The 14070-nt window shown below is 36.8% G+C and overlaps 1 protein-coding gene across 1 annotated transcript; it reads right to left on the reverse strand.

Moving 5' to 3' along the window:
* Window positions 1-647: 647 nt before the first annotated feature.
* On the reverse strand, window positions 648-10602 carry LOC111610933. The gene is made up of 9 exons (XM_023346083.1): window positions 10531-10602; window positions 6506-6541; window positions 5954-6028; window positions 5622-5874; window positions 5311-5321; window positions 5080-5163; window positions 3584-3676; window positions 3091-3156; window positions 648-996 (listed from the first exon to the last, which is right to left on the reverse strand). The coding sequence occupies exons 1-9, from the start codon at window positions 10559-10561 to the stop codon at window positions 932-934; spliced, it is 714 nt and encodes a 237-aa protein (XP_023201851.1). The 5' UTR covers window positions 10562-10602; the 3' UTR covers window positions 648-931.
* Between the last annotated feature and the right edge of the window lie 3468 nt (window positions 10603-14070).

The raw sequence follows: 14070 nt of genomic DNA on the forward strand, positions 1-14070 counted from the left end.
AGTTTAAACCAGGTTAAAGTTTAAACCAGGTTAAAGTTTAAACCAGGTTCAAGTTTAAACCAGGTTAAAGTTTAAACCAGGTTCAAGTTTAAACCAGGTTAAAGTTTTTAAACCAGGTTAAAGTTTAAACCAGGTTCAAGTTTAAACCAGGTTCAAGTTTAAACCAGGTTAAAGTTTAAACCAGGTTCAAGTTTTTAAACCAGGTTAAAGTTTAAACCAGGTTCAAGTTTAAACCAGGTTAAAGTTTAAACCAGGTTCAAGTTTAAACCAGGTTAAAGTTTAAACCAGGTTAAAGTTTTTAAACCAGGTTAAAGTTTAAACCAGGTTCAAGTTTAAACCAGGTTAAAGTTTTTAAACCAGGTTAAAGTTTAAACCAGGTTAAAGGTTTAAACCAGGTTCAAGTTTAAACCAGGTTAAAGTTTAAACCAGGTTCAAGTTTAAACCAGGTTCAAGTTTAAACCAGGTTATAACAGGAAGTCAAACATTGACTTCCTGTTTCCAGCCTCCGTTTTCTTCCTGCTTTATTCTGCAGCCGTTTGTTTCTTCTTGTTTTTCTGGCGGGCCGGCCACATCCATATCAGAACATTGCTCCATTTTCCATCGGACCATCAGAACCACAGAACCACAAAACATGGACTGGAACCAACTTTATTTAGATTAAACCAAATAATGAGGCAGATTTTATAGATAAATATCAATAATAATGACACTGATGATGGAAACAGAAACTCAATCTTTCAGTTTTATTAGTAATTATATTTATGAACCATAAGAAAATAAAACATGTCAAATCAAATTTAAATGTTTTTGTCTCTTAGCTGTTTTACTAAATTACTATAAAGTTACAATATGTTTAATAATAATAATACATTAATATTCCTCTCTTATAGAAATACTTGACAGAGCAAACAGACGTGATGTTGATGATCCGTTATGGACCATCAGCCGGTCTGACTGCAGAGTAAACCACGTCTGGTTCTGGTTCTGGTTCTGGTTCTGGAAACAAAAATAAAGCAGATTTGTACCAACAGCTTCCTTCTGAATATATTCATAATGTTCTTTTATTAATGTTACATTTATAAAATATTAATGGTAAAATTATCTCCAGGTTTTAATGCTAAATATGAAAAGGTATTGATAGGAAAACTGATCGATCGATAGCAGATCTATAAACGAGATAAAAACAATAAAATGTAAAAAACTCCATTATTGTTTCTATAGAGAATCTGCAGCCATGTTGTATTGATCATCATCATCATCATCATCACCAATAACCATCATCATCATCATCACCAATAACCATCATCATCATCACCATCATCATCATCATCATCACCACCATCACCAATAACCATCATCATCATCATCATCATCACTATCATCATCATCATCGTCATCATCATCATCATCACCATCATCATCACCATCATCATCATCACCATCATCATCATCATCATCACCATCACCATCATCACCATCATCATCATCATCGTCATCATCATCATCGTCATCATCATCACCATCACCATCATCACCATCATCATCATCATCGTCATCATCATCATCATCATCATCATCGTCATCATCATCATCATCATCATCACCAATAACCATCATCATCATCATCATCATCACCATCATCACCATCATCATCACCATCATCACCATCATCGTCATCATCATCATCATCATCATCATCATCATATTCATCATCGCCATCATCATCATCATCATCATCATCATCATCATCATCATCATCATCACCATCATCATATTCATCATCGCCTTCATCATCATCATCATCACCACCATCATCATCATCAGGATGTTTTTCTAATGGGCTGCAGTCTGAGGTGAGTGGTGACATAATGCTAATCTGGAATATCATCAGAAATCATTTTATAGATACTAGATTTAATCCTGAAAGGGATTTAAGATTATTTCAACTCCATCATTCTGCCAGAGACAGACTAGATTAATAAACTTATAGATATTTTATATTGATTAATGTTGATCAACTCAAATCAAATGATTTCCATCTTCTGCCATATTTGATCAGATTCTCTTCTTCCTCAGAGCCAGAACCTCTTCTTCCTAAGAACCAGAACCTCTTCTTCCTAAGAACCAGAACCTCTTCTTCCTAAGAACCAGAACCTCTTCTTCCTAAGAACCAGAACCTCTTCTTCCTAAGAACCAGAACCTCTTCTTCCTCAGACCCAGAACCTCTTCTTCCTGAGAACCAGAACCTCTTCTTCCTCAGAACCAGAACCTCTTCTTCCTAAGAACCAGAACATCTTCTTCCTCAGACCCAGAACCTCTTCTTCCTCAGAACCAGAACCTTTTCTTCCTCAGACCCTGATGAAGAACCAACTGTCCTCAGACTCCTGGTGAAGTTTTACCGCTGCACCACTGAGAGGATCCTGACCAGCTGGTACCGGAGCTGCTCCGCCTCGGACCGGGAGGCGGAGCAGAGGGAGGTGGAAGCTGCCAGCGCATCACTTCCTGTCTCAGAGAACATCTACAGGAAGTGGCGTCTGAAAAGAGCTGGGAAAGTCGTCAGACTCCCAGCACAGAGACTCTTCCCCCTACTGGCCTCTGGGAGGCGCTACAGGAGCTACGGACTGGAACAGGAACAGTTTCCTCCCCACAGCGTCTCACTGCTGAACTCCTGACGTCTGAACATATGAGGCTGTAATCTCCTACCCAACAACACACAGACTGATAAACCACTAACTACCTGCACTGAGCTATTAGTCACTATTGTAAATACTCTATAATCTGCTCCTGTTTATGAAAAACTTAAATTTGTATAAATATATTTTTCTTCTCTTGCTGGATGGAAACAAACTGCATTTCATTGTTTTGTTCTTGTGACAGTAAAGTTGAATTTGATTTGATTCTTTATTCTCCTGATTTTCTTTCTGTCTGTTTTCCTCCAGTTTTTCCTGAAGTTAAAAAGTTTCAACAGGAAGTGATGAGATGAAGATCCTCCTCCTCTTCCTCAGTTCACCATTTCATCAGACATGTTGTTTCCAGTGTTTCCAGTCTGCAGGTTAAAACCAGTAAAGTTTAGTGGAGGAGAGTCGGTACCTCTGGTTCTGTTGGGTCTGATGCCTGCTGTCCTCACTGCAGAGTAAACTGGACCCGGATCCATCTCTGAACAACAGATGTTAGAGGTTCTGTTAGGGTTCAGATGTTTTATGATAGAAAAGCTTTTTAGTGGTTCTGCTGTTATTGTCCAACATATGAATGTATAAACCACAGAGCTGCTCACTTCCTCTGAAACACACAAGCAGAGCTTTGAGTCACAGAAACACACTGACACCTTCAGAACCGCACCGAGTCGGTTCAGTTTGGACCCACGCAGGTTTTATTTATAAAACCGTCAGACGTTTCCTGTGGTGAACTCAGGATGTTTGCTGCTTGAGAAACTTGACTAAAAAACAGCAGCAGGAAGTTTGGTGGTTTAAGAGTCCAACGTTGTTAGAGAGGAGCTAAAAAGTTACTATTAAAACTCTATAAAGACATTAAAACTAAAATATTAAACTATAACTGAACAATAAAACCAGAGTCTGGACTCTACCTCTGCTCCTCTGATGGTTTCCAGTTTCTCTGATGTTTATCTGTCCATATTCAATGTCTCCAGTTCTCACTGCAGAGTAAACCAGAGCTGGATCTGGAAAACATTTATAAATAATATTACTGCAATAAATAACATTAGTGCAATAAATAATATTACTGCAATTAATAATATTACTGCAATAAATAATATTACTGCAATAAATAATATTACTGCAATAAATAATATTACTGCAGATAAAAGTGGATCTTTAGACAAAAAGATAAAAGTCATTATTTCAGAGAAATAATCTAGACTCACATTTTAACAGTTTTTTAAGCTCTTGTTATTAATTAATGTTAAACATGTAAATGTATAAATGTTTGTAATAATCAGAAACCACAGAGCTGCTCACTTCTGTTAAATAAATGTTAACGAGACACAAATAGACCCTGAGAGTCTTTGTTCACTAGACACCATCAGACTGAATGGAAAATGTCTGTTTTCTATATTTACATTTGATTTCATCATGTTGAGTAAAATGGATTGTAGGGTCTCTGCTGAAAGTTTCAACCTCCACAACATTGAAGCATAAATGTTATTAATATGAGTCTCAACATGATCAATGTTTGAACAGGTTGTCATAATATGCCAAACATATTTTAATACATTTCTATTAGTTTTTATTCTAAATCTGTCCAACATGATGTTACATTCCTGATGATGAAGGACGAAGATTTGGACGAGTCAACAGAGGAAGAGGAGGAGGAAGAGGAAGAGTTAGGAGGAGGAGGAAGAGTTAGGAGGAAGAATAGAGGAAATGTCAGACGAATTTATGATTCTAGTTTCCATCAATCAATTTTTTCCATTTGTTCTCTGCAGTTCTGTCTTTTCCTTTCTGTCAACAAATCAGTAAAATCATAAATGTTCATCTTCTCCAGTCTCTTGCTGTTCATCTCCCATAATTACAATTTACAATACAAGTTATCTAAACTTTATCCATAGTTTACATCAGAACTTTCCTCCAGAATCAGTTTAATGTGACTATTTGGTCTAAACTCAGTGAAACAAGAATTTATTATTCTGATGAACTGACATGTTTATTAATACAGATGTTTAACTTTGAGGATGAATTAATGATTTAGAGAAAGAAACTGGATTCTGCAGGTAAAATCCAGTTTTCATATATTTGAGAAATGTTTTGAGTAATGCAACGTATTTTATGAGTGTTGAAAATTTGCATGCTAGCTGTTAGCATGTTAGCTGTTAGCATTAATAACCACAGGCTGCAGAAACGCTCAGAGGAACAGTGAACAGCTACCAAAACCATCTAACTGAATAGTCAAACCTGCACTGGACATGAAAAATATCTATTTATGGAAATTTATCTTTTGTGTTTTTGAATGATCAGTTGAACAGATAAAGATTTTTACTCTGCAGCAGAAAATGGAAACCATGTTTGATTTTGTCTGAGAAATAATAAGTTTGAACTTTAACAGCTACAGGATGTGAGGTTTTACCTCGGCTGCTTCTGATTGGCTGCTGCTGATTTCTGAAGGTTTTCAGTTCACTGTAGGTGATTTCCTTTTCATCTTTTGCTTCATCTGAAATAAAACAGAACAAACATCAAAACTCATCAGAGAAACTTTCATTAAACCTGGCTGGAGTTTTTGAACAAGCAAAACATGCAAAACATAAATATCACAAATTGTAAACCTGTTGAAATGAATGAAAATATTATTAAGGCTCACCTTCAGGTTTCCTGCAGAAACATCGTCTCACCAGAAGAACCAGAAGAATTAATGAGAGCAAAACCAGAAAGATAAAAATGGAAACAACGACTGAGATGGTGGGAAGAGATGAAGGAGGAGGAGGAGGAGGAGTGGAGGATGAAGGAGGAGTGGAGGATGATGGAGGAGTGGAGGATGAAGGAAGAGTGGAGGAGGAAGGAGGAGTGGAGGATGAAGGAGGAGTGGAGGAGGTTTTCCCTGAAATGAATCAAAGGTAATAATTTATTTCTTGTCTCCTGATGAAGGTTGAAGCAGACAGAGAAGCTGCTGACCTCTGACCTTTGACAGAGATCCTGCTGGATGGAGACTCTCCATGACGGCTGATGTTACATTTATAGAGGCCTTCATCAGAGCTGGAAACATGGAGGAGGGTCATGTGACCTGATGGTCCATCACCAATGAAGGAGCCATCTTTATAGAAAGCAGCTGGGAGGTTGTGGGTTGGATTCTTTGCTCTGCAGCTCAGAGTGACGTCATCTCCCTCCATCACAGGGAGGACAGGACTCTGCAGGATCACTGATCCACCTCAACACAGAGACAAACTACAGCATTTCATCCATTTCCACACAGCTTCAGCAACACTAACTCCACAGTCTGATCTTACCAGAGACAGAGAGCTGGATGCTGCTGCTGCTGCTGGAGGATCCAGACATGGACTCACACCAGTACAGACCAGTATCTGATGTGAACAAGTAGCCAATTTTACAGGTAGAACCATTTAATTTCCCCCATCCATCTCCACATCGCGTCCTGTTTCCTCTGGTTGTGTTTCTCCTCACAGTCCATCCATCAGGTCTGTTTTCATCCTTACAGATCAGAGTCACTGATTCTCTGATAAAGAACTGAGATCTGCTGGGAATCACAGTCAGAGGAACAGCTGGAAGGAAAAATTGCTGTTGGTTTTAGCTGCTTTAAGTTATTTTCATCAAAGCTTCATAGTCCTACAGTAAACTCTGTACCTTAAACACATCCGCCCATTTTAATGCTTTAAACCATAGCCTTCAAATATCAAACATTAAAGCCTACAAATGATGATCCATATTGCTTTGTTGTATTAAATATTATTGTCTGAAAGGATAAATCACTTTTCATTAGATAAAGCAAATGCTTATATCATGAATAACATCTCATGATGTCATCAGGAAATGTAACCAACCTTTGTTTGCTGTGTAGATCATTATAAAAGTCAGACCTAGAGAGGGAATAAAAATCACTTTGAATTAAATGTACATTCATAACTTCAGAGCACAGATACAACTTGTCCAATCATTGTGAATAATATTCCCCTTAAGTCATTATGTAACTCTAAACAACTTTTGGTAAATCAACAAACTGAGATCCATGTCATATTTTTAATGTAGATAAAGGTGCAATTACTGTAACATGATTTTTTTTTGGTAAATGTAATCTGGGCCTGCGACAGACTGGCGACCTGTCCAGGTGACCCCGCCTCCAGGTGACCCCGCCTCTCGCCCGGAACGTTAGCTGGAGAGGCAGCAGCTCCTCCTGACCCCACTGGGGACAAGGTGTTAGAAAATGGATGGATGGTTGGATGGATGAAATGTAATCTGTATTTTTTTAATGTAATCTGACCCAGGAAGAATAGCTGATGCTAATGGAGAGTTCAATAAAAGCAAACTTACATGTGTGACTGTGGTGGATGCTAATATCACCATATTGTGTTAGTATTTATTTTGTCTTTATATGAGTTACAGTTTATAGTCAGTTTAAGTTAGTTATTTCATTTAGACATATATTTTCTAATGGGTGCACACTTTAGTTAATATTTGTCTGAATGGTTTATTTACACTTGTTTTGTTTGAGGTGCTGCCACTACCGACCAGCTGGAGGAGGAAACCTGGAATAAACCATTTGTATTCTAAAAGACTGAAGGGGGGACTTTGTTGTTTCAAGATGGTCTTAATTAGTTAATTTTGTCACTTAAATATTCTCTTATTATCATTTGTGCTAAGTTAAAGTTAGTTTTGTTTTATGTTTCATAGAATGCTTTAGTTAATTTTGTATTTGTTTGTTCTTTTGTGATGTCGTGCCTCCCTCATGTGGTGGATTTAGGTTACTCCACCACTATTTAAGCCTTTTGTGCTTTGTTGGCAGGTCAGTTTTGTTTGTATGGAGCTAAAACTGTGTCATAACTCACAAATGCACAGACCAAGATCCACACATGTACTGTATATCTTGATTTACAAGCTATTTCTGGCCTGTGAGTCTTGTTGCATTTGTGTGTGAATTTTGAGACTCTTCTGACATCTCAATCCACAAATGTCTTTTTTAAATAAATGTTCTATCTGATTGGATGATCAGCAACCAATCAGATAGCGTCCTTGTTTCAGCCAATCACATTAACCCATTCCAACAGCGCCATAGCCATGACGACGCACCGACAGTTTAGACCTCAGCCTGGCTTCTGGCAGCGACAGAGGAGCAGTAAGAAAAATATCTAGAACAAGCAACAGCAACACTGGTCAACGACATTGACCAATCACAGAAGTTACATCAAAAACAACTGCGAAGGGTCCACTACTTTACTGCAGATGAATTAACAAGATGACAGTGAGTAATAACCACAACGCAGTTAGGGACATAACATATGCAACATCTACATATGCAGCAAACACATATGCAACATTGCGACAGACTGTCTACCTGTCCAGGTGACCCCGCCTCTCACTCGGAACATTAGCTGGAGAGGCAGCAGCTCCTCCTGACCCCACTAGGGACAAGGTGGGTTAGAAAATGGATGGGTGGATGGCATATGCAGCATCTACATATGCAACATCTACATATTCTACATCTACATACAACAAAGCACTAAGACCATAGACATCTACCAAAGACACATAGCAACGACATAGACCAACAACATCTACACATATAACTTCTACGTATTTTTGATACAAATGGAACCCCATAAGAAACAGCTTGTAAATCAAGATATACAGTATTTGTGTTTGCATCAAAAATACAAGTGCAGCTCTTGTTCTGTGCATTTGTGAATTATGAGACAGTTTTAGCTCCATATGTTTGTGCTCAGTTAGTGTTCAGTTGACCTCAGTTAATTTGGGCCCAAATTTGTTATTTATCCTTTGATTTATTCTTGCATTGAATCTTTATGCTTTGACCTTTTTTTCAAGTATTAAATGGAAGTTTTTTCTATTTTTTTAACACCTTTTGTCCTTGTTTAGTTTGGTCCTTTACAGCGACTATTTCCAAGGAGAGTCTCTTGTATACCATCAAACTCTATATAAAGAACTTTAAAACAACCCCAGCTGACATAAAGTGCTGCATATAACTGTATTCTTGCATCACAAAAACCATGAAGATGATATAACACAAAGAAAAATACAACAGAACACAAGTTGAAATTGTTTTTTAGATCTGTAGGCAGTGAATAAAGGCAGAGGTAGGTACCTTTGCAGGTAGCTGTGGATTTTTGGTGTAAGAAATGTATGGAGTTAAATTTGTTTTACAATTATTCAATTAAAAAAATCATGTCAAATAATAAAAAAAAAAAATTTAATCGTGGTCAAATCTTTTTGATTTGCAATAAATTTTTAGTTTCAAACAAAAAAATAATCTCAATAAAAAAAATTAAACTGGTCAAAACTTTTTGAATTGTAATAATTCTTTAAAAAAAATGTTTAAAAAGCTTTTTTTTAAAAAAAGAGAATCACAAATTTTTGTTTAAAGAAGTGGAAAAGTTATTTACAGGACATAAACTTTTATTTTCAATGTCAGAATTTTTGGGTTGGCAGCCTAAGTTTTTGGCTGCAATTCTCAAACTTTTGGTTGTGATGCTCCCTACTATCTCAGAACTCTGCCCTGAATTAAAGTAAATCTGAGTAGAAATAAAGCACAAGAACGAAAGAGCATGCTCATTCTCTGATTGTTTTTGTCACCTGTCATGGTGGCAGACATTACAGCTCTGTGGCTGCTTGGCTTCACGCAGCGGGAGAGAAACAGAGAACAGTCACGGTGCTCCTTCTGCTTGGTTACTTCTTGCTTGTTGCTCTTTGGAAGGTGTTCATAGTTGAGCGTTTTTTACCGTTAATGCATTGCCTGAATTCCTATATTTAATGGTGAGGATAGTTGTGGTTTGTGACACGGGTAGTATGGGCAAACGCCCAGGGCGTTACCTTGATTGGGACGGTTTAGACCTCTGCGGACTGTAGCACAGAGATGGAAGCGAAGCAGAATCAAGAGTTTAAATTAAAATTAATATTGGTTAAATTTATTTCTGCTCTAAGCATTTAATATCTAGGTGTTTTTTGGGAAAGTGAATCTTTCGGATGAAATTGAGAAGCAATTTTTTAGCACAAGATGCTGGTCTTGGTCTTGTGTCTTGGTCTACAACACCACTACAATTTGAAAATTACAAGTTTAGCATTTTGTTTTCAATTGTTGTGTTTATACAGACTTTGCAGGTGAATTCACAAAACTATTTTACTGATATGCAGACAAATGGAGCTTGTTAGCACAACTCTCACCTGGCATTGTTTGAAGTCAGCTTGCATAACTTTAAAATATTTGATATATGCAATATTTAAACCTGATGAGTAACTTGACAAAATGTAACGCTTCAATTGTTGACTGTGTTTCTAAGACTTAGCATTTTTGTGTTTTTATGATGTAAAACACTTTGAAATGCCTTGTTGCTGAAATGTGCTATACAAATAAAATTGACTTGGATGTAAATGCAAATACTCGTTCCATTGGCAGACATTGTAATTTAAAGCAAGAAAAATTTCTTGCTATAAGAAAAAAAATCTGTTAGTGGGACTATTACTGGTAAAGATGGTTGAAGAAGACGTTTTGTTTTCAAACATCAGTGAGCGTTCACCAGCAACATGTTTCAGGTCCACGTTTGATAAAACACAGATTTATTAAACACTGTGTAATTTCTGCAAGTGTTTAATTTGCAGCGAGTCCAGTTTGTTCTGCTGATTACATGCCTAGAGGTGTTTATAGTGTGGAGTGCTTAGGAAGAGATTATGTTTTCAATGCCATGATTCCAAAATCTATAATACAGTTTTCTCCTGTTTGTCTTATTAAATTCTGCTAACTCCCCTTCTGCTTCCTTTTTGTTTTATTTAATATCATCAACCACTTCTTTTCCACCATTACAACAGAAACAAACAAATCTAGAAGAAACAGAGTACTTACAGAGGAGAGAGTGGACAGATGCTTCCTTCATCGTGGTTCTCACTGTTTGGACATTTTTCAGTTGTTGCAGGAAACACCCAGTAAAACCCGCCTCTTCCTCTGACGCTGCAGGGGGAAAAAAAACACAATTGGAAGAAAAAAAAAGATAGATGTGCAATAAAAATGTGGCTGATAACACAAATATTCTAAAAACTCAAACTATTGGTTCATACCACATTTAGTCTGTTAATTCAGCTGCTTAAAGTTGCTTTTATCCTTTCTCTTCCAGAAAAAAAAACATTTTAAAGTAAAACCGTTATTGTGGAAATGACATTTTAGCTTTCTACTTTTGAGTAGAGAAATGTTATTGATCCTAATCGTGTTGCTGGTCCTTTGATTTATGCCAAAATATTAATTAAAAAGTGCATCTTATCTTTAATTGTCCACCAGAGGGAGCTGTTTCTTCAGAACTAAGCTCCACATCCCTCTCAGTACAAGGGAGACGCTGTCTTAAGGATTTATTTCATCCAGATCCGCAACAACCTGATCATCGTCATTATTCTTCTGTTCAGTATATGGATCCCTGGTGAATATTAATATACTAAGTATGTTAAATTCTAGTATACTTCAGTGTACTTTAAGTATTTTGTTTTTTATGTAATATAAATGCCCTTGATTAGTTTATTTTGACTATTTTTGTGATTAAAGTACAATTAAAATATACTTAGAATGTATTTTTGGTATATTGTCATTACATATTTTATATATTAGTAGTGTGATTACAGTACGCAACAATTACACTTTTGGTTTATTATAGTTGCTAATGAAGTAACTTTTAAATTACTTAATGTCTTTTATTAATCTGCTTTGCCACTTTGTACATTAATGCTTCAAACACACTGCAGAAACACCAGAACACAGAAGGATCAATTAACACTTTACAGGTGAAACTAATTACATTGGGCTTTCAATATATTACCATTTTTCAAGAGTACATCGCCAATATACTATCACAGAATTGTACAAATTGTCAATATATTCAAAGTTTACAGACAACATGCTTATGAAAATTTGCACAATAAAACAACAGGTACACTTTAGAGGAAATGTGAAAAATGTTTCACCAAGGACAGAGTTTTGTTTTAACACAATGTCACAGTTTTCCAGTTTTACTGCAGACAAACTGACATTTCTCCTTCCTAAGATCAGTGAGGATTGTGTCTAGTTTCTTAGTTATAAAAAGTTCATCAGTAATAGTAGAAATGTACACTTACATAGACTTTATGATGCTATCTTGGCCTATTTATCAGATCTTGTGGCTTTTCCATCCTGGGCTACACAATAGTAGCCCAGGATGGCCACATAGAGACATAGTAGCATGGCAGACTCTGTGGGAGGAGACAACCCTCATTAGATGACAAATTCTGAGGTAAAAATAAAAAAAGATTATTTTCAGATGCTTAGACTACTATTGACAGCATAATTCAGATTATTATATTACATTTCAGCCAACAGATGATAACCTTAGGCATATTGGTACCATATACATTATGCTTGCTGAGGATGTTGATTTCAGTCCGGCCTACAAATGAGTTCATTAAAAAATAAAATCATTAAGATGTAACCATTAAGCTTCAGGTGACCAGCAGCATTGTTATCGCCTTTCATTTACTACCACATTTCTTTTAACCCAGCTGCACCAGAGAGGAAGTTAACAACTGCAATACTCATCAGACTAAGGCAGTGGTATCAAACTGCATTCCTCAAGAGCCAGAGTCCTGCAACTTTTAGATGTGTCCCTTTTTCTACACACCTAAATTCATTGGCTAAATTACCTCACAAGCATGCAGTCTTATTAGCAGAGCAGTCTTGATGCAACATTAGAGCTTGCACATTTCTGAGCTCTGCAGCCTGTTTGCAAGTCAGGAACAGTTGGGTAGCTTGCATGTCAGTGGTGCTGGGGATCCTCACATACTGAACAGTCTAATGAATGGAGAAATTCATAGCAAGATAGTAAGCTATTAGACTATTAGATGTGAGGACATAAACCTCTAACAGCTAGCTGGCTATATAGATAGGAAGACCACAGTCAGACAGAAAGACAGAGAACTTTATTGCCATCATATGCTCACATTAAAATGTATTGCCTTGAGTAATAGAATTGCCAACAAAAAAAATTAAAAATTGCTGAAATGGACAAAAAAAAAGGTCTGGCCCATGGACTATATGGTCCCCAATAATGAGATGGGATTTACGTCCTTTCATGGAGGCGATCCACGTAACTAACTAACTAACTAACTAACTAACTAACTAACTAACTAACTAACTAACTAACTAACTAACTAACTAACTAACTAACTAACTAACTAACTAACTAACTAACTAACTAACTAACTAACTAACTATCTGGAGCTGCTGACCTCATTAAACCAGAAGAAAGTTTTAAAAGCCTGGAAAATCAAATCATTTAGTTTCAGGTTGGATCAAACATTTAGGATCAAAAGAATCATTAAACGGCTGTGGACTGGTTTCTGCCTTAGTGAGTTGTGCTATTTAAATAATTAGACTATGATAACGATGCTACCGCTAACAACAAGCTAACCCATGTTATTTCTATGGATCTCCTGGTAAATCATTTATTTAGCTTCTGTAAACTAAATCCATGCAGGAGTTGTAGGTTAATGTTGAGTTGTAGGTTAATGTTGAGTTGTAGGTTAATGTTGAGTGGTTGCAGGATTCAGGTCCAATGTAGGTCATGGATCCGCTCCGACCTACAGAACCTCCGTGTTGGACTCAGACATGAACCGTGTGGGGGAACAGTCACAGCTCTCTGTCTGTATGGCTGTATGGGAGGTTACATTTCATTTATTTAGCTTTTAGCTTTTAGCATCAATAAACATGATCTTTTCTGTCCAGGACTCGGCCCTGAGCTAGCTGCTAACAACATTAGCGCTCTGAGGACAACCAAGCTAGGCCATAAAATAATATCTTACATATGAATGCTTGTCTTTCTAAGTAACTGTCCAGTAAAATATCTGAAAATACAATTTAAACAATGGATCGTTACCCGTTAGAAACTCGGCGTTGCAAACTGGCGTTGTTAGTTTTCACACCTCCTGTTTTTAGCTGTAGATTGTTGATCCACTTTTCTCCTCTTTTTCCTGAAAGTTTTTAAAATTAACTCCCTGTGACCGACTACCTTAGAAACACGAAAACAACTTTTATCTTTCTCTGTATTAGAACGGCTGGAACAACCGTACAGGACTCAGACTTTAGGCATTTTGATGCTGGATCAGCAGAAATAAATGGGCTGCATTTACTTCCTGCCCTCCATCTGCATTGGGTGACGTTGGTGCTACGTCTTCTTCTTCTTCTATTGCATTTTCTGGCGGTTTACAAACTTTGTGTATTACCGCCATCAACTGGACGGAGATGTAATTCAGAAATTCATTTTTCCTAAATATCTTCAAATCTTAAAATAACTAAATTATATACATGCTTTTTCACACACACCCATACATACTAAATACTCTCAGCTAATTTTGTATCTTTTAAATATCT

This window comes from Xiphophorus maculatus, chromosome 14, assembly GCF_002775205.1.
Source record: "Xiphophorus maculatus strain JP 163 A chromosome 14, X_maculatus-5.0-male, whole genome shotgun sequence".
Taxonomy (NCBI): Eukaryota; Metazoa; Chordata; class Actinopteri; order Cyprinodontiformes; family Poeciliidae; genus Xiphophorus; species Xiphophorus maculatus.

Excerpts from the sequence above, each read along its gene's own strand:
- LOC111610933 (XM_023346083.1), bottom strand. The coding sequence starts at position 10,561 with ATGAAGGAAGCATCTGTCCACTCTCTCCTCT. Across the intron at positions 6,029-6,505 it reads GATCTACACAGCAAACAAAG|ATACTGGTCTGTACTGGTGT; the intron begins GTTGGTTACATT and ends TGTTCACATCAG. Across the intron at positions 5,875-5,953 it reads CATCCAGCTCTCTGTCTCTG|GTGGATCAGTGATCCTGCAG; the intron begins GTAAGATCAGAC and ends CTCTGTGTTGAG.